Below are 20762 nucleotides of genomic sequence, written 5' to 3' on the forward strand. Positions count from 1 at the left end.
TTTTTCTCTCCTATATTAGTTTGTTCTTGCTAATATGTTAACTTACTAATAATTTTTACTAAGATTTTTCTGATATTTTTCTAATTTTGTAATCTTAAAATAAATTTCGTAGAGTATATCTCTGTTCACACTTTGTGTACACCTTCAGGTTACAAACCTTCTTAAAACTTGAACCAGTACATCTGAAATTAAGAAAAAATCCAAAAACTTATGAAATCAAGAAATAGTGGCAACAGAATAAAACAAAAGTTTGTTTGTTTTGTTGTGTGAGAGATGAAACATTTCTTCCAATAAATACTGAAATACAGCACCTAGTATTTTCAGGGAATCTATTCTTTTCCATAGCACTCTTCTGTTTCTATGATCTCTTAAGTGTATTAGGAATAAGTTTTAGATATGGCAACATGGTGTATTTCTGACTGCATTAGCAATCATCATCAACGATTAATCAAGTGACAGATGAAAACCTTTCTTTGCCTTAAGAGTGAGAACCTGTTTTATGTTTAGTTGCTATTTTAAACTTGGATCTATATGTAACTAAATTAAACTGAGAAAACTGTGCCAACAGAGAATATATTAACACAGAATCTTAAACCCGTTTTAGCTGTGGCCAATGTACTTCCTTAACAATATGGGTGACTTGTCTTAAAATAAGTATGGGTTCCTTGATTTATTTTTTTTTTTTTTTGAAGAAGAAGTTGTTCAACAATTTTCAGGAAAATGCAGCCAAGTAATGTTGTAAGAAATACCCTTGGTAGACTTGATGGGGCTGTGTTTGACTGGAGCCACCAAGCTCTACTGGGAAAAAAAGAAATACCGGCCACTGCAGCTAATTAGCATTGCAGACGAAATGCTCCCTTTCCCTTGACACATCCCAGGTCACATGTCTGGAGGCACAGAGAACTGTCCTCTGGGAGTGGGGGAAATTATCCTTACTCTAACCATCATGTAGTGTGGTTTGGTTTGGTTTGGTTTGGTTTTTTAAAAGCAGCAATGCTGCACCAATAGACCCAAATCTACACTGTTACTGTGAGCAGTAGAGGGCTTCAGATATAATGTTTTATCTTTGAAATGTGAAAATGATATATTCTAGTTTTACTGTGGATAGAAATGTGCACCAACTGCTAAAACCCAACAGAGTTAATGACATTTACAAGCCTATAAAGCAGGTTCCACAGACATGTCCAATCTAACAGATGATTTAAGGACAATAGTAGAGCTTGGTTTTGTGTATACACCCTTCCCTTCCAGCTGGCCATTTTAACAGAAAACTGTTTGGAGTGAACTGAGTTGATCTACATCCTGCTAAGAAAGTGGGGCATTCCCTGCAATAATTCTACAGTATATCAAAAAAAAAAAGAATGGGGAAGCATCTAAAATTAATAGATGACACTTTTCTTCCTCTCCTTTTGCCTCAAAGTGCAACTGTTGCAGCTAACAATTGATTAAGGAGCGTGCCCCAGCATTGCTAAAGCAGCTTACTCCAGGAAGTTCAACAGGAACAGCCCGGGGAGGGCTGCCTATGGCAGAGCTAAAGCCATAGCTGAGACAATAGACACTCGGAGTTCAGGCAGTTTGTCCTTTCTTGGGAGAGCGCGAGCAGTGGGTGAGCAGGAGCTGGAAGCAGGGCTGGGAATGCCGTGGGGAGCCCGGTATCTACAGAGTCCTCAAAAACTTCACTTTCCATTGCCCTCGGGCAAATTTTGTGGCTGGGTTTGTTTCGCGGGGGGTTTTCCTGTGCTAAAATGGAAGGTGAGGCTGAGCCAGTGGCGTGGTGGTGTGGGGCAGCCGAAGGAAGGGGCAGCCGGGGAAGACCCCCCCCCCGCGCCCTGGGGCTGCCCCCCAGCCCCGCTCCGTGGCACGCGCTGGGATCAGCCACGCCAGGCGGGCCACGCTCTTCCCAGCCACTGAGACAAAGCTGAGGCAATCACCCCTCTCCAAAAAAAAATGCCAGTGGGGATTTTCACCCTCTGCTCCAGCTGCTGGTGGCGGGGCCGTTGCTCCGGGCCCTTTGGGGCCGTGGGCCCAGCGCTGCGACAAGGGGTCTCCGGAGGTGCGCAAGCGTGGCTCGGCGAGGCCCGCGCTGGCGGCGCTGCCCCTCCTTCCCCAGCTGCCTGCTGCTCTCCCATCCCCCCGCGGCTGCCAGTGTCCCTTCCCTTCCCACCCCACCGAAAGCTCTGCTCGCCCTGGCGCCGGCCCCGCGGGCGCCCCACGCCGCCGCCCGGGAGGGTAGGTGGGCTGCTGCCGGGCCCCCGCTCGGAAAGGGCAGGGAGGGCGCATGCAAGTGCAGCGGCCACTGGAGAAACCACACGCTTCCTTCTGGACGATGCTCACTTGCAGTAGCCACAAAAGCCCAAGTGTTAAAAAAAAGAAAAAAAAAAAAAAAAGAAATCCTCCTTTCAAAGCAGCAGAAAGGAAGACACCACCGTTTCCCTTTTCAATGGCCTCACAGAAGATGCCCTAACCTCAATGCAAAGGAAAAGCAAACCATCCCAAAATGTTTTAGAATGGGTGTGCTTTACGTTAACAATTCACCATTGGCACTATACATATTTAAATGGGGACATTATTAAGCTTGCCTCTATTCAGGCATATGTCCCTGGCAGGGGTGCTGGGTTTTTGTATTTTCTTTGGCTGTGGTCTTGAAATAAGGACAGTCAGAGCCGGGGGAAGAGCGTGTACATGCGTGGTTCTCCAGAAAGTGTATTTTGCATCCCTGCCTAGGTAAAACACAATGTCCTCCCTAAGTGTTATAGGTAGATCTGCTCTCAGAAGGAAAGATGGCTGAGGCAACAATTTTCAGGATGTTTCCTTTTCCTCCAGCAAAAGTCAAGGGGCAGCAATAACTAAATCAGAGAATAAATCACCTTGCGGGAGCAGTCCCTCACAAACACGACTGGATTCAACACATCTGAGGTAGTGTTGTAGTCACCACATATCTGTTCAGCGTTTCTGTCATGATTTACAGTACTATCCTCCTTGCTGTCTTCAGACTTCTCGTTTTCAGGACAGAAGTGTCCTTGCTGTTCAGCACAGACAACTAGTTGTTAAGTTTGATGTGTATTTAGGCAGAAAAAGCCTGGTGAACCTCTAGTGCTGCTTATTGTTACACCCAGTCTCTACTCTCCTTCACCGAGCTGCTCATCATGTCTTTCCTGTTTCATCTATTTTTTTTCCATTCTGCTTCCCCTTTCAGCTGTTGACAATGGGCTCCCACCCAATTTTTCTCTCTCCTGCTGTTACCCCTGTTCCCCTTTCTCTCTACCTGCCTCCTTCCCCTCTCCTCCTTACGGACCAGCATTTTGTGCCTCCATCCCTCTGCTCCTTCTCTTAATGGGGTTTCCATCACTTATGTTGGGTCTTGGTACCCATGTTGCATGGAGGGACTTCAACCTAGCATCCTCCTGACCCGGGCCAGGAAGGCTAAAGTAAGAAAGTAAAATCATTTGTCAGGATTTTTAGGAATGGTTTACTTTTGCGGAGCGCTGTGCAGGACAGTTCCTCCTACCTGTCCCCCAGCATCTACACTTTCCCTCAGAGCAGCCAGTGCAGCACCAGTTCCCATCAATGCAAGTATGATTGTGCATTAGGCAATAAACTATGGGGGAAAAAACTGTTCTGGAGCTCTGCAGGTCTCCTCATTCCCAAAGCTCCCGCTTGCATTTGAGATCAGATTTGGAGAAAGTCACAGTTTGTTAGCAACTTACTGCTGTTTCAGGGGGATTTTGTGGGTTCAGAGAAGCTTCTGGGGTGAGTGGAGAAGATGCAGCACCAAGCTCTGCCGCAGCGCTGGTGGAGGAGTGGTTCAATACAAAGTGCTTGAACAGCACCTTTGGGGGTTGTTTTTTTTAAAACAGTGCTTGGATATTTTACAACTCTCTTTTCTCAACTGATCAAACGCAGCCTCGTGTGAGCAGGACTCAAGTGGCAGCAGCCTCTCCGCAGAGGTGCTGGGGAGCAGCTGAGGGTTCGGGGGGCTGCTGCCGATACCACAGCCGAGGTCAGGGCGCTCTCAGATTTGGGCAGGTTCCAGCTACAGCAGATCCATTTTCTGGCAAGAAGTCGGCATTAAGCTGGATAAGAAGCAGTGTAGACCCCAAGCTGGGAGGAGGAAGTTAAAAGCAGACAAGATCTTTGTGGGTTTGCAGTAACTGATGTCTGACAGGAAGAGGGAGTTCATGGCAGCATAAGGAAAAGAAAAAAAGAAAAAGTAGCGAAAAATCCATATTGTTCACTTAGTAACTAAAGAGTCTTCTGACTCCAGAAGGCAAACAGTGTATTGAATGCAAGGGGCAAATTAAGACCATTTCTGTAGCTCTCTCTGAAACTTAAGTTCTGTTCCTTTGTTTATTACTATTAACACTTTAATTATGATTGAAACACATGACCTTATCTTCGCAGCAAATTTCTCTGCTATTTTGAAATTTTACAAGTTCTATGGTTAATTCAAATCTTAATAGTTCATACTCAGTAAAACACTAGCTGCTCAGCCCCACTCTCCTTCAGATAGGGGTCTCCAGATTTCCACAGCCGGCTGCTCCCACTGTGGTGTGATTGTTGCTGTGTGTGTCCAGGAGCTTGCTTTCTCCCAGACTGTTGCTCTCCCATGGTCTTCTGTTTCCTCTGTCCCTGGCATAGCTTTCCTTTCTTTTCCCCTTTCTGCTTCTTCAGTAACGCCTAAAGCTACTTCTGAACTTTCCAGTTTTCATTGCTACCTTCAGTCTCTCAGCCTGATTTCCCCCTCTCCCTACTAGTGCTCCAGTACTGTACTGTTTAGCATAGCAAAGAGAAAGTCCTTCCTTACACCTTCTCTCTTTCTTCACCGCGGTCCTTTCTCTGTTCTTCCACTCGCTGATGCTCACAAATAATGATCAGCTTTTGCTGCACACCTAGAGGACCAGCAAATCCTGTCTTTCTAATTCCATCCATTCTCAATGTCATTTTTTCTCTTCCATCTTTATCACAGATGAACTATGTATTTCAAGCATAAAAGCTGTGCTGATTTGGATCACACTCTCTCTTGTTATAAAGGATAACTATTCTCACAGCAAGTGACAGAAATCAAAGCGAAGCCTTTCCTAATTAAGTCTGATCTATTGCATGTGGTGAAACTTTGGAAATTCTTGGGTAGCTCTTTGGACTTCCGCTCACATTCCTTATGATTAATAAAAGGTTATGGAAAGTTTTTGCATGGATATCATTGTCTAGAAAGTAAGCTGGCGGTGTCCCTTAATGAGCAGTTGTTGTGCTGACAGTTAAGAAGCCAACTCATAAAATTGTCACTGTAGCCAGCTATAGCTATGGAGGCTCATTTTTCTTGTACAGAAAAAGTTAGAGAGAAGATTGGGACAAAATGACCTTAGTGGCAACAGGAGCCTTCAGAATTTTGGGGCTGCTTCTCCCCCGGGGTGGTTATTCAGCACAGACTCTATCCCCACCTGGCCTCTACTGCTTCCCAGTAGCAAGCAGGGGTCAAACAGACACTCTGATCCCTTTAGTTGCTTTTGACGTGCTCTCAGTAAAAGGCAGTGAGACAGTGGTCATGTAGTTTTGGTGGAACTAATGAGCTGAAAGTAGAAAACAGGAGGAGACAACAGCAGGTGGCTTTAGCAGGTGGGAAAAGTTGAGGTTTATATTTCCACAAGCCCCAAAGGGTGGTTGTAGCCATTTGGGTAGACATCAGCATGGACTGTCTTCCTGTTGCTCCCCTGGGTCAGGTGGGCACTAGCAGAGAAGGCTGCCTCTCTCTCGGGTGCTGATACCTCGCCATTTGTCTTTTACCCATCCAGGCAGGGTAGGTGGATTCACCAACAGCTGCTGACCATTCAGCCAGAGGAGCTGGCAGAGATGGTAACTGCCCTCTCCCTTTTTTTGGCTAAGCTTCCTGGTGTGGTGTGCTGCTACTGGATGTTTTCATTGAAGCAGCATCCAGGAATTACTTTTTCCATCAAAGGCTAAAGGGACTGGATTTCATTGTTGGGGTACAGCCTTTGCTAGAGACAGACATCATTTTGTCACCTCTAGCCCAAGTTAATCTTGGAGTTACACCGGGAAGTTGTTCCCAAGCTCGTGCTACACTGAACACAGATTTTCTCTCGACATGCAGAATCGGGCTGCTAAAGCTTGGGGAGCTGATCACAGCCCTCACCCTCTGATAGGACAACCTACCTGGCACATACCAGAAGCCAAGCACTCCTCTTGAGCAGGATGGGGATGGCTGCCACACAACGGGTGGGTGCTCCACGGTTGCAATCCCCCCAGGCAAACAGGCTGCCTGGCAAGGCAGGAGGCACAGGTTACTTGCAGTTTTTTCAGAAACACTTCCCATTAGCTGCTGCTTCTTCTGCAAGTTTTACAGGACAAGGAGGGGTTGCATAAGAAAGCAGAAGATGTTGCAGGGAAGTTGGCCCAGACCAGCCGCGCAGGGAATAGCAGCTCTTCTAGAACCCAGAGTGGGTTTCTATAGCTCTCCTTGGGAACATGGATAATCTCGCTGGTCTCTCAGACACCTGCATAACTTTGTGTTCACAAGCCATCACAGTTACATCAGGGGAAGCAGGCTGTTCATATAGAAAATGTGCAAATGTTGCCATTGTGTTACTGAGGAGGAACTCCTGGGCTCTCATCACCAGCAGGTAGAAGTACATTCCCAGCCCGTGGGAGTCGCGATGGCACCCTGCATGCTGCTGGCATGCACAGTACTGTGGAGAAACCTCCTGCTTCCTCGTCCTTCTGCCAGAAGATTTAACATAGAGAATGGTTTTTAACTCATGTGAAAATACATACCTTACACAGGGGTTATCTTAAACACTCAGAGTTGCAACAATTTTGCCTAATATCACATAACATGTTAGTGGCTACATGGGGTACATACAAAAGCCACAGATCAAAACAGTGTCTTAAATCACTGCTATATGAGAGAAAAAGCTGAGCTAGGAAGCCTTTGGATCTGCTGTACTTTCCCTCCGATAGCCTAGCCCTCCTCATCCTCAGGGTAACACAGGCAGTTTGGATAGAGGAAAGAGGAAACTGTCTCAAGGAGAGTGTATTTGGTGACTTGGACTGCTTTTCTAAAGGGGGCAACATCTACAAAGTATACCTTGGAAATGCTGGGCGTAAAATACTGTTCAGCGCTTGGGGGGGGAGGGGGGAAGGGGGGGGCAGGTGAAGGACGGCCAGAGGTGAGATGAGGCTGTAAAAATGTTCACCTCAGTAAAGGTGGACTTGGAGCGAAGCACTGCCATGCGGTTGCTGTGCTCTGTCTCAACAAAAGCATCTCTGCTCAGGAAGACCAGCATTTTTGTTTAAAAATAAGAACATAAACAAACACTACACTCCATTTTGCTACACTTCCCAGTCAGTCCTTCCAGAGGGCCAGAAGAAGTTGCAATTGTTTCCATGAAGAGAGTGGTGGGAAAAATTCCTGTTCCCTTCCTCCTCCTCTTTCTCTGCGCAGCACCTCTATTTCATCAGACTAACAGTGTTCACAAGGATACACAGAAACTGTGCATATTCCAGGAGAAAGGGAGTCATCATTGACATGTCTTTAAAGGCCAGGTATCACCAGTTGTTTAGGTCAAGAAGAGGCCAGAGATGCCTTTTAAAAGAACGCTGAGACTGAATTTAGGCTGGAACAGAGTTTGTTCTTGCTCAGACAGGCAAAAGCTGTAATCTTTCCCCCGGTGACACATGGAGCACCAGGCAATAACTCAAATCACAGCTGTGCTCTCCCACTCAGTCTCGCCGTCTCCTGCCTGAAAGGACTGTAGTTCTGGTTGCTCCAGACCATTAGTTGGCTTCTGCTCATGGGCTAAGGGACAGGAGCCGCTATTATGCTCAAGTCACAGTGGAGCCCTGAGAAATATGTAAGGTCAGTGCTGGAGTGACACATGTCACTAAGGGCAGGGCATGTTCCCGTTTGTCTGACGTTAAGCTGCCTCTCATCTTAATAACCTCATTGCAAGAGTCTTCTCCAGGCCAACACCTGAGGCAACTTTTCCAGATCTCTTTGGTGCTCATCTCACAAGAAAAACTTATTTTCTCTCACATTCGTTTTTGGCTTCCCTTTCCTGCTAAGTGCCAAGGCTAATGTTAATGCTCTCCACCCTCCAAAAGGTACACTTTTGCACAGGAACCCCTCGTGTTCTGGGGCAGGTTAGTCCAAACCCATCAGCTTTTGTGCTCACACAGGGCTTGGACTCAGGCTCCCTTGCAGAGGGATAAGCACACGGTTAGAGCACAAGCCTTTGCTTTTAGATAAGTTTTGACTTGCCCATTTCACAGCAGCAAACTTTAGTTAAGTCTTCATTTAGCTGGTTCTCCCACACTTTCCCCCTCCCTCGATATTCCAGCCTATTACCTACTTAATTCTCATGATTCCACCTTACTTACTCCTCCTGTACACTAGAAACGCCGTATACCCCTTCCCATTTTATGCACAGGTTACTAACATCCCAGAAAATGGAATATTAAGTGGCTACAGCAAGGACCATGATAAGGAAGAACTGTACAATGTCCACAGTGGAAAAGAGAAAATAATTAAGCAGAGATCTGTCCACTGTGAGAAATTTGTTTAAAAAACAGGCATGTCCTTCATAGGTCTGGCTATTTCCTTGCTACCTGCCTCTGTTAATTAATTAAATTGATTAAGAATACTCTTAGTCAAATAAGACTTGCAGTAGCTTAAAAGAAAAAATGAATAAGCAGCAGGTTGGCAGCCTTTTCATCCCCGGCTATGCTGTTCCAACAGGTGGTGAAGATTTCCTTCTTCCATAAGTAGCCCGATGGTCACCACTGGCCAGGAAAGGTTGTTCCTTTCTCCGGTTTAGGAACTCTATTAGACTGATATCATCCAAAGTGTTTCCAGTTTGAAGTTATGATACAACCAGGTTGGGTATTAGACTCCTGGTTTCATTGGTCTTATCTCTTCCGCAGAGGGGATCAGAGTTTCATTTGTCCTCTCCGACGCAGTTTTGCCTTCCTGGTGCATCAGGCCAGCATGGGCCAGCATGAAAAAATGCAGTAAAGGCAGCTGACACTTGTCCCCAAATGGTGGCATTGCAAAGGTGCAAGGTACAAAAAATGTATGCAGATGCTCTTTTGCCATTGTTCTCTGGCCAAAAATACCACATGCTTTTCTGCTTCTGGAGAGACCTAGATACACACACAGACGCAGGCAGCCAGCGACACAGTGTTCACCCCTCGTTCATCTGGGAGGTGGGAGGCTCCCGCAGCCCCGCGGCATGTGCTGCTGCAGGGCACAGCTACCGGGAGCCACAGCTGACGGCTCAGCGGGCTCTTCCTCATGGATGCGATACATCAATACCCGGGCCTCACCCACTTTCTCACACGGAAAAAAATAGCTGAATTGAAGGTACGGATAACAGATAGAGAAGCAAGGGTTAAACCCAGAAGGAAGGAGGTTGGCTGGTAGGAGGGCTGCAGCTGCCTTTGCCTCCATCTTCCACAGGCTGAGCAGGGTGACTGCTGCGCAGGGGGGCCAGAGCTCCTTACCAAGAACCACCTCATTTATTTAACCAAACTTAGCCTTAAGCACAACTACGTTTTCGGTACTCCACTAGCCTTTTCAAACAAAAATCAGGCATTCAAGGAGCTGAGCCCCCAAGCTTCCTCGGGAGGGCGCCGAGCCCCTGGCTGTCCCCACAGCTCCTCCAGCTTTCAGGGGGAAGGGTGGCCTCCGGGAACCCTGCTCAGAGGCAGCAGGGCCAGGAGCCTGTGGGGGGGAACATGCCCCCAACCCTGCCTGGGGAGGGTTGCGGGTTATTGCAAAGGTAAGTTGCACGGGGACCTGCTCCCCCACGGCAAGTTTATTAACAGCCAAGAGACTGTATGATCAGCATCTGGACTGGGCTCTAGAACTGTTTTTTAATTAACCTAAGAAATAACTAGCATCTCACGTGACTCTGAACCCTGTAGCAAAGGTCCCAGGTTTCTCTGACTCTGGAGTGCTAAACTATATGGTAACATAAAAGACATGATAAAACCCAGAATTTTAACAGAATATTAAAATGTTAAGATGGATTCTGTAGTGTTTCAGTGAAAGTGTTGGAGGGTTATAACGTGCGTTTCCAACTGCCCCACAGCGCGCAGCTTGTGGCTGCCACACTGGTGCTCAACCGCGTGGGACCCTTGCTGGCAAGAGTGGTGCTGGGATGGAGTAAGCGTGGGCTGGGAAACGGGCCCTCAGCCTCTGCTCCTGGCTGAAGCACACTGCATTTCCTTTGTCAGCTGCTTCCTATCCACATAGGAAAGAAACCTCTTGGTGTTTTCGTTCCAGAATTACAATCTTTGAAGCCTCACAATTTCTTGCAACATCTGCTTGGGTCCAGATAAACTAATCCTTAAAAATTCCCCTATACAGGTGTGGCCACCTTTATACATTCTCCATCTATCAACTGTGGTATAGACCCTCTGAACTTACTTATAATTTCATGCAAGTTACTTGCCATCTTTCCTGGATCCTTTTGTAAATAGCCCATTGTTCTCCAGAGCTGGGATAGATAAAATAAAAGGATGGAAGAAGGGTCACCTTCATATCTGGAAAAGCGACATTAAATATTTTGTCCAAGGTTACACATGTAGGCTGAGCTAGGACCTGCATCCAGCCCTCCTACGTTCCCAGCAACCTAGGTGACTTTATCCCAACGTGAACCTTCCTCTCCAGGGAGTATTCTTACTCATGCTGATGTTTACTGCAGTTATTAACTCTAATAAGGTTTCATCTTATTACATTCTGAGTATTTTTATTGTCTCCTTTCTACAAAATCTTCAAAGTGGTTGCTGCATGTCATCCATTCCAGCCTTCAATAGACAGAAGATAAACACTGTGTATAAAAGGCTATTTAGAAATCATCCACATTTTGAAATGAGGTGGTTTTATTTTTGAACAAGAAAAAACACCTACATTTTGTGTTCAATATGTGTCAGAGACCAAAACTGGATTTTTGGTTTTAGTGAAGCTTTGCTCTTGCTACCTTTTCCCTCAAGCACCAGCAACAAGTTTAAGGACATGAAACAGACCACGGGAGAGCCAGCTGAAGGGGTGCTGGCAACCAGGTCCCCGCTGCAGGAGCACAGAGATGCAGCTGGGAGGTCGGCAGTAGCTAGGAGCCTGTTGTGGTTGTTCAGGCTGCCATCACCGCTCAAGCAGATTCTGGATTGGCCACTTAATTATTACTTGTACTTACTGTAAACACATGCAGGATACCTCGATAACTCAACACAAGCTTGAAGCTCGTCCTCAGCTTGGCAAATAACACTTTTTTTTTTTTTTTTAAAGCTGTGTTAATTTGGAGATGTTCCTGATTATCCAGATACAGTTCATGGAGAAGAAAAGAGGCTGTCCAATTTGTGAGGAAAGGCCTTAAAAAAGTTAAGTGCAGGTTAAAATGTTTTCCCTGCTTTTTGAGCTTCCAGTCTATGAGAACAGAGCATTCAGTGCACTATTCCCACATGGCATGGGCAGAAGAAAGCCCAGGAGAGTCAGGGGGGTTCAGAGCAGCAACCCTGGACCAGCCAGGGCAGGAGGCAGTGAAGACCCACTTCTCTGTTAAGGGGAAGTTTTATTACCTGCAATTAATCTTCCTCTGAAAATAATCAATTGTTTTGAAGAAGAACTGTTAGAGGTGTTCATACCCTGTGGAATTATACAAATCCTTTAGTCCTACTGAAGACTTCTGTGATGGTGTATTAAAAATTCCTTTTTTTTTTTTTTTTTGAAATCAAAACCATTTCCTCAAGCGTCTAAACATCTACTGCACAATATCATTAAAGCTGTAATGTAGAAATCTAAATTAGCAGTTGCTCATGAAAGAGATGGTCCTCAGCCAGGATCAATTCAACTGTAAAGTAACTGGGGTTTTGGATGTGGGATTTTTCAATGTGAAACAGATTGTCTTTTTGCTCTTGAAACTTTATTCCTCTCTCCCGACCCTGCACCAACTCCAGTAGACTGAAGAAGGAAGAAAAAAAACTGTCATCTAGAACAAGGGGTAGGCAAAGAGAAACAGAAGCATTAGGAAAGCACATTAGACCGTGACACTCCACAAGCAGAAGATGGTAGCTCCTGAGAAAATTCTCCATTCTGTAGCCATTTTACTACAGCCCGGATCATGTCAAAAATCCCAGCAGTGCATGTTAAGTAGCTATTAAGCTAGTTGAATTCACTCTGATGAAAGAATTTTGTTATCCGTTGTGAGATTAGACACTATATAGTATTCATATAAAGACCTGGTTTGCCAGTATAAAGGGATCACCTCTCTTCCACTGTGTTTTAGTGAAAACTATTTGGCAATCCTTGTTTCCTGTATGAATTGCCATGAGAGTTGCATATGTTTCCATAGAAGCTATAAATGTAAGAGAGCTATTGCAAATTATTAAGTGTTGTCACTGTATATGGTATAAACACCATTTACCTTCAGCTGTCCTTTAGGCCCTCTTCATCTTCATGAGTTTCAAGGTTTCAACCATGGAATAGAGAAGATCAGTTTATAGGTTTAAAGCAATACTGTAAACAAGTATCTCCTCTTTGCGACCTTGGATCCACGATCCAAAACACTAAAAGATTAGCTAGTTATGGTAGTGCTGAGAACCTGAGTAGAAGTGGAGCCATGCAAGAGGGGCTCAGCCCACAGCTCTTTGATCTACAGATTTGCAGGACCAGCCTCTACACAGAGCTGACCCTTTGCTCTACCCTACAGAGTTTATATTTACTTTAGATTTCCCCCCCCCCTCTTTTAAAGCAAATAAAGATCTATACAAGTGATATATTTGAATGTACCATTAGGAATTTTCTGATAGTCCCTTAAGATAAATCTTGAAAGCCTAAAGATACTGAAATATTTTGGAAGGCTATCTTGTGCCTTATCTCATGATGTTGTATTCCATACATTATTGGAGTGATTCTTAAGAAAATTCAGTCTGAAAGTTTTGACAAGTCACAAATTACTGAGTTTGAGGTGGTGTTTGGAGAATCTGTACCCTGGCTCCTAATGTAGTACTGAAAGGAAGGTGAGGTTGGAATCACAACTTGGGCTTGTGCAGTATTTACACTAATACCGCTTCTTGGCGACCAGAATTGTTCCCTACCTATTTGTGATGCCTGATGCATGGGACTTCTTCACAGATGGAAGACTCCACCAAAAAAAAAAGAAAAAAAAATTACAATGCAGAAGTAACTACTCAAGCTTAAAAAGTAATCATGTAACCACTTCTTTTTAATCACTGGAAACACAGTATGTTTAAAAACAACTATTATCTTGTGTTCTACGTGCTGGCCTAGAATTAAGGCTATACAGAAACCTAGATGAACAGAAGGGTTTTTCTAAATTCAGTTGTGAACTGAAACTTACCATGTACCAGCCTAAAGTTATCGCTCTATTTTGTTATTTAGGGTAACTTTTTATTTTTACTTTGTTGAAAAACTTCTGTATATGACCGAAGTTCTGATTAAGCTTACTCTCTCTCTAGTTGTTTTTATATTTTTATTTAGTTTTAGATAAAGCAGGTACCTGCATAACTAGCTGTGTTTAATGAGATAGTATGAAGAGTTACCCAGGCTACTCTTTCATAGAAGTATCAGTAGTTTAATTAAATGGTTTCTCTAAATCTGTTCACAACAAAGCAGAAAGAATTGCTCTCATCCTTGGAGAATGCAGGCTATAAGAGTTACCAAAGACAATACACTGAGGCCTCAGCTTAGTTCCAGCAAAAGTATTATATGAGTGAAGAAACAGCTACAAATTGTCCTTCCAGTTTCAGGACTGAGAGTTTTAAAAATGATCATTTAATTCTAATAGTTATTCATAAGTTAAATACATGTACAAGTGTGTCCAAATACTGTAAGAACCTATCACCGATTTACCTGTTCTTCAAACACAGTGCATCACTTCTGTCAACCTAAAACCTTAAATGCAAAAGCAAATGGCCTGCAGTTCCAAGCATTAAACAGAAAATCATGCAAGAGAAAATGAAGCACAACGTACCACACAATAAGCACTTACAACTTTATACAACTAGTGATTTTAAGATTACTTGAATAAACCCTAAACAGAAAGGTTTTTTTCCTTCCTCTTTTCCCCTTACTCAAACTAAGCAGACACCCCTCTTTTGGGCTTTAGCTTCCAGCCAACAAGATTGTTCAACCGCTCCACAGTTGAGTAACAGAACTTCTCAATCCTTGACTATTGTGATAGCTACAAAATAGTCATTTTCTTGCTGTTACTGGAATTCCCTGAGCCTGAACATGCCTTTTTTCCCATCCCCTCCCGCTCCATGGCTATTTCCCTTTTTTTTTTTTTTTTTTTTTTGCTTCGTGTTGTCTCACTATTCCAGCATACTACCCCCTTCAATTTTAAAAGAACAAAAAAAGAATTAAAAACACTAACATCTCTCTTGTGTTTATATTTTGGTACTTCAGTTTATGGAAGTAATTTTGTTACTGTTTCCTATCTTGTCTAGATCACCAATAAAATTGTCAGAGTTGGTATACTACTTGATGTTGAACCTCAGTGATTCCAGCCACCAACTTTGCCAAAAGAAACATGCTATTTCACTTGGAAAGACCACTGCAGTGGCAGCAGAGGAATGGACAAATCATGAATTAACTACATTTTCAGGGATGTGGTCCATGCTGTGGAAAAACAACTCTGACTGTGAAGACCAGAACTCATACCCTTTTGTTAGCTAGAGGAATATCCGTTTCAGATCCTTGGTTTTCAGTTTACTAAGTGTTTACAAAGTACAATTTGAATATAACACATAATGGATAAGAAGTGTTATGATAACTCGTAAATTAGAAACCTGTTGTGTCACTATTTTATCCCGGCATGTTATATCATCCTTTAAACAACTTCTGAAGTCATTTGTCAATACTCCCCTGGAACGGACACTCAGAAAGAGGTAACAGAATGTTTCTTATAGGTACTCTCTTACAATTATGACAAACTCTATAGTTAGCATAAGAATTCACCAATGTAAGAAAGTAACCCACCTGTTTGCCGTCTTTTGCTAAGATCAAGAAAAACTGCACCCAGAAACCCAGAATCAAATTATTGCTGTAACTGAATTATTTATTTGAAAGATTCCAAAAGAGGCAATTCTAGTCCCTGCGACGCAACTTTCAGTCCCCACAGCAGGCACTAGCAGTCATCTACCTTCATAACCGTTCTGGGCAACTTAAATCAGCAGAAAATTCTTCTGGTGGCATTCCCTGAGAATCAGGATGAAACGATGCTGGCTGTGAGGGCTAGGTAGTCCTGTTGCTGGGCTAACAACAACATTCAGCCAGCCACATGGCGAGTTAGTTCAGACGGTAAAACTTGCCAGAAACCTAAACAAAGTCAGCGCTTCTCTCTTTCAACCATCTCACCACGAGTCGAGTAAGTGCCAAAAGTGGCACCAGGAAGAGCAAGACTATCCAATCTGCTTAGCCATTCCATAACTGCATCCTGCTTCTCAAGGAAAACAAGACTCCTACAAAGACAGATAAATGTCGACTTCATTATTTGTACGGCCTATATGATGATTAGCCTTTTTTTTTTTTTTTTAAATTAACCTATATACCAAGGTGGCACGTCATATAAAACAAGACAGGAAACTTCATCTCAGTGGAATTAACTTTTATTGAGGAAAAAAGGTTTACATGTAGTTGTAGGTTTTTCCATCCATATTGTCAAACTCCAAAAACGACTGGAAACAAAACTTGCTTAACCATTATTGCAATACCAAAAAGGTTTTGTTTTTTCTTTAAATGAACAGCAAATTATACAACTAATTGCTATGTTCAATAAATAGTTTTTTTCTCCTGCACTGATTAAAGGGAAAATATTCAACAGAGTACAATTAAAAAAAAAACATATATGGTTTCAACTTCAAATGTTATCCACTGTGTAGCAGTTTGGAAGCTTAATCTATAAAACACAGCCTTAATTTTCAGTGTACAAGAATCTGTTTTCCCAGTCAACCAAATATCAAATTTTGCTCTAGCTCAAATATTCTACACTCAAAGCAACTACCTGACAAAAAGATCCTCTGGTTCACGACTATTGAAATAAATTTGTCATTACAGAAAAGGCTCAAAGTTGTTACTTGTTTCTCAAAGTAATAGGTAAACATCTTAACAGAAAGATTAACGAGTTACTTGGAAATGTAGGTTTATATTAAAGTATTTGAGTGTGCATATTACATATGACATGCAAGCTTTAAAAATATCAATGCTCTCTTCTCTTTTGATTAGTCAAGAGTCCAATCGTTTTAAAAACAAAATCAGAATGACCTCCAAAATGTATCAACACCTTGGGGTTTCTATTTAATTTTGCTTAAGATGTTTTACTACACAAAAACTACCACAATTACAATATTTAAGAGTATTACAATTAAGAGGGATGGAAAACAGGAATACTTCAACTGAAAATATGTATATTCTAAATGAACCAAAGATCTGTAAAAGAGCTGGATGGAGGGCAAGGAAGGGAGGAATGGGAGGGAAAGCAAAAGGGAAGCTAAGATCTGAACTTTATATTTAAAAATCAAGTCCTCAGCTGTACTCTTCTGATCTTCAGTAGCGCCCTGGAAAAAAAGACGACACCATTACTATAAACTAACTGTATACAACACAAACTCAGCTCGAAAACGTCCAATAAAATAAACTAGTTTTGCTGCCACATTCATAACTTCCACTGACCAATTAATACTAGTAATAGCAAGGTTTAAGCCGGGCCGGATTCTATTTATTCATTTGCATTTACTTACTTGGACTATAGGAACGGGATCTTGATCGTGATCGGTATCTGCTGTAATAGGGTGAGGGTGATCGTCTCCTTTAAAGGAAATTAAAGAAAAACCCCAAAACATCCATTATGAAAGAGACCTTCACATCACTTCTGTCTACAGAACAGCACTGAAAGACTTGGCCTGCATGAATCATTTCAGTTTTATTTGGCTGTGGCTTACAGTTATTTAACAAATGTTTTTATATTTCTCCATTTGATGTTCTGCACTGTTAAGATATTCCTGGCTAACATTTAATAAACTCTTAATAGCCCTGCAAGGACACAAGCTACTTTCACAAATGCATACAACTCTTGTTAAACAACTTTCTCTGACACTAGGTAACCTTCAAAACAACGAGATGATTATGAAGTGTCAAGGGTACTTAAAACATGCAAAAACTATTCATTACCTGTCCCTGGTTCTATATATAATATGGAAAGTTTTCCCTTCCTTTCTGCTCCCTACATTTGTAGGGCAGTGCGCTACCTCCTTCAGGGAACAAAACTTACTGACCCTTCCCCAAACTGTTTACTGTTTAACTGAATTACAGAAACCTTGAAGATTGGGACCACTTTAATCCTACAAAACATAACACAAGGAGATGCGAACACACAGCATATACTTATGCAGAATCTTGCTACGGATGGAATAACATTTTTCTGTCACCTAACTTCTCAGTTTTCCCACAAATCCACTGTTCTTACAGAAACAAACTGAAAATTAAGTACCTGTATCTGTAGTCATATTCTTCATATCTGTCATATCCTCTGTCATAGCCCCTATCATAGTAAGAGTCACGGCGACGACCTGCTCCTCCACCACCACCTCCTCCACTGCTGTTGGGGGGGGGAGGGGGGGGAAAGGGAGTTAGGCATCTATTCTTCATCTTGATTTAAATTATGTAGGAGCTTTTTTTCCAGTGTTCTCATAAACAAACACTTAAGACTATGCCATAAAATAATCTAATAATGAAACATTTAAAGAAAAGCACCTTCATAAAAAATCCACTGGGGATTTGAGCTTACCTCCCACCAAAATCAAAGACAAATGGGTATATTAATACCTTCAGTAATCTAGATGTGTCTTAGCTACAACAGATACAAAAATTTTGAAATAATTCCTTCAGTAAACTTTGACAAGTGAAGATACAATAAACTCCAGTAGGATTTGTGAATCACAATAACGAATAATTTTCATAAATACTTTGTGATAAAATAGAATTAGCAGAACTCTAAAATTTCAGAAAAACTATTAAGTGTCTGTAGATCAATTTCTTCAACCAGACTTTAAACTCTGTTTAAATCAGCTATAGTTTAATTAAAAGCAAAAGAGTGAATTTCTTACTGTGTTGGCCTGCCCATATAGATGCCTGGAGTGGGTGTATGTGCTCTCTTGGTGATTGAGTAATCCACCCGAATCCTCCTGCCATCCAGCTCCATACCATTTGCATGCTCCATTGCCTGCGAGAGGCAAGAGAAACAGGGACAGGAACATGAGATCTGCAAGCTATGAAAGCATAAGTACAAAATACGCTATTTCCAGTCAGAAGGGCAAGCCGTGAACTTGTTTTATTCAGACTGGTTACTAGTGCCCCACTGTGGCGAATAGCTCGTCTCCGTCCCCCAGCCCGTTCGCCGGCAGTGTTACAGGACTGCGCCAGGGCGCTGAAGTAACGTGACACGCAATCCCTTTTTAAACGAGCACAGTGCTAACCACTATCACAGTTGCTTTCCTTAGACTTCATCTTCTACCTAGCAGAAAGGGAAAGAGAAAGCCAAAACAGTTTTTCCTGCAAACTGCATCTTTCCTACCGCCGTCTCCAATCCAGAGGGGACGGGCGGATTCAGAAGCTGTGCAAAACAGTGGCTTCCTGTAGGGTGCATATGGCCGGATTACTGCTAGTCGGCTGCCATTTCATGCTCTCCCAGCCTCCTGCCATCTCCCTTACAAGGACCTACTCCAGCAGAGCTTAGTAAAATGGCGGGTTCAGCCTACATGGATACCTAATTACAACCTTCCTCCCCACTCACTCTGACAATAGCAGCTAGCTAAAGCAATACACACAATGGTCTGTGCTTGAGAAGCCTGGGTCCGCAGACCCGCTCGCAGCCTGTGCACGCGCTCACTGGGTGTTCTAGCCTCTGCCTCTCTAGTCTTTGAATCGATACAATGGCCTTTCACAAACTCAAGATCATGAGAATAGCTTTTCAAAGGACCACAGCGTACTTCTGAGAATTAGGTTATAGTCACGTAACAGTAACTTTTGAAAAGAAAACAACAACAACAACAATCTTTAACATTTAACAAACAGTCAATGCTGGACTAAATGACAGGCATTAAAATTTGCAAAGACAAAATTCTTTGGTCCTTCCACCCGTTGCTCTAAGATCGCTAAAATACTCCTTCACAATACTTAGTTTGTCCAATACATAAATCTTTTTTCACGTTCACGTGTGGAGAAGGGACACTGCTACAACCTTGAGAGTTAAGCAACACAACCACTTTGGTATTATTCATCTCTGAAAAAAAGCCTCAAAACATAAAAGGTGCCTCTGAGCTTAGCATTTTCTTTGGTATAATAAACAACTATGCAGAAATTTAACTTCTTGGCACTTCTCTTACAAGAATCTTATTCAATTAAATTACAGAAGAGGAAACAAAACTGACACCCCTATGGTTAATGCTTCTGTCCCCAAACTATAAGTGACTGATATCTGCTAACTTATTTAATTGCACTCAGTTTGCCTTTTAATAATGCTGTTTATAGCTATACTATATCGCCACCTAGTGAGTTCTGTTCCCACTGAACAATAGAGCAACTAGATTTAGCTAACTGCAAGGCACAATCAAAGAACGTTTCAAGTCTTTCAGCTTACATTAAAACGTGTTTTGAGACAATCACAACCATTAACAAAAAAGAAAAACGAAAAACACTCAAGGCTAGGAAACCAAAGCCCCGTTCCACATGGATGAACTAAATAAAAACAAATACAAATACACACGCGTGCGCCTAAAACCGAATGCTACAAAAAGCTGGCTCAAAAATTAGCTTGATGATAAAAAACATCTCTCTGGAAACGTGGTAATAGGCAACATGGCTTGAAGGTAAGGAATTTTCTGCTTTATAGCATTTTTATGTCTGATCAACAACTTGCAGAGTAATAAACTGACAACAAGCCAGTTCAAACCCAGAACATCTGGCATACGCATTTTGTTTAGTTAAACGAACAAACACCTTTGAGAAGAAAGGGGAAGAGTTATTTGACATAGGGAGCAGTATAGAGAAAAGCAACCTATCAACAAGACAGACGAGTTAACCTTGAGACTCTTAACAGTTTGTCTTGGAACTATCAAAAAGTGTATTACATTTCAGTGGATAAAGGCTAGTTAATAGTTACCACTCCGCGTGAAACCCGAAAGGCCTGGTCACAATGTCTAATGAAGTACCCAACACTTTTGGCTTTTAACAGCTGTCAGTAAAAACTGCCCATTATAATTTGTTTAAATATCCCAAAATCTTTAAAAGGTATATACACATACAAAACCTTTTATATTTTGGAGAGCATTCCCCAAAAGCAGAAAAGAGATTCTGCAATAAGCCATCACAAACCCAATATTTAGTCATTAGGAACCAGAAACTCCCTCCAAAGATGTCTTCAAATACTCTCCATCATGCTTCATACATATCTTAACTCTTTCAAACAAAGACACTTAAGCTGACTTTATTAGCTAAGGACTGCTCCAATGCCACCACTAGTCCTCTTTTAAAACCTAGTTTTAGACAAGCAATGCAATAGTACTAATTGTGTATGAAGGCTTTCAAAACTCACAATTTAAAAAAATGCAAAAATATCAGTAAACTTAATCAGTCTATAATCAAGTTTTGGATTTTACAACGTTACTGGACTACCACTTTGTATTCAAAACAAACTTCAATTTGCATCTCTTAACCATTGTTGGGTATGCATGAA

General features: G+C 42.5%; 1 protein-coding gene across 2 annotated transcripts in view; it reads right to left on the reverse strand.

The window, feature by feature from the left end:
* Positions 1-15623: 15623 nt before the first annotated feature.
* TRA2A (transformer 2 alpha homolog) overlaps positions 15624-20762 on the reverse strand; it is a 29111-nt gene continuing 23972 nt past the window's right edge. For both annotated transcript variants that reach the window (XM_068935113.1, XM_068935114.1), the window contains exons 5-8: positions 18136-18251; positions 17520-17627; positions 16771-16838; positions 15624-16587 (exon numbers count right to left, since the gene is read on the reverse strand). In XM_068935113.1, the coding sequence (XP_068791214.1) occupies positions 16577-16587; positions 16771-16838; positions 17520-17627; positions 18136-18251 (303 nt within the window). In that variant the 3' untranslated portion in view covers positions 15624-16576. The remainder of the gene's footprint in view (positions 16588-16770; positions 16839-17519; positions 17628-18135; positions 18252-20762) is intronic.

Source organism: Struthio camelus, chromosome 2 (genome assembly GCF_040807025.1).
Source record: "Struthio camelus isolate bStrCam1 chromosome 2, bStrCam1.hap1, whole genome shotgun sequence".
NCBI classification, from domain to species: Eukaryota; Metazoa; Chordata; class Aves; order Struthioniformes; family Struthionidae; genus Struthio; species Struthio camelus.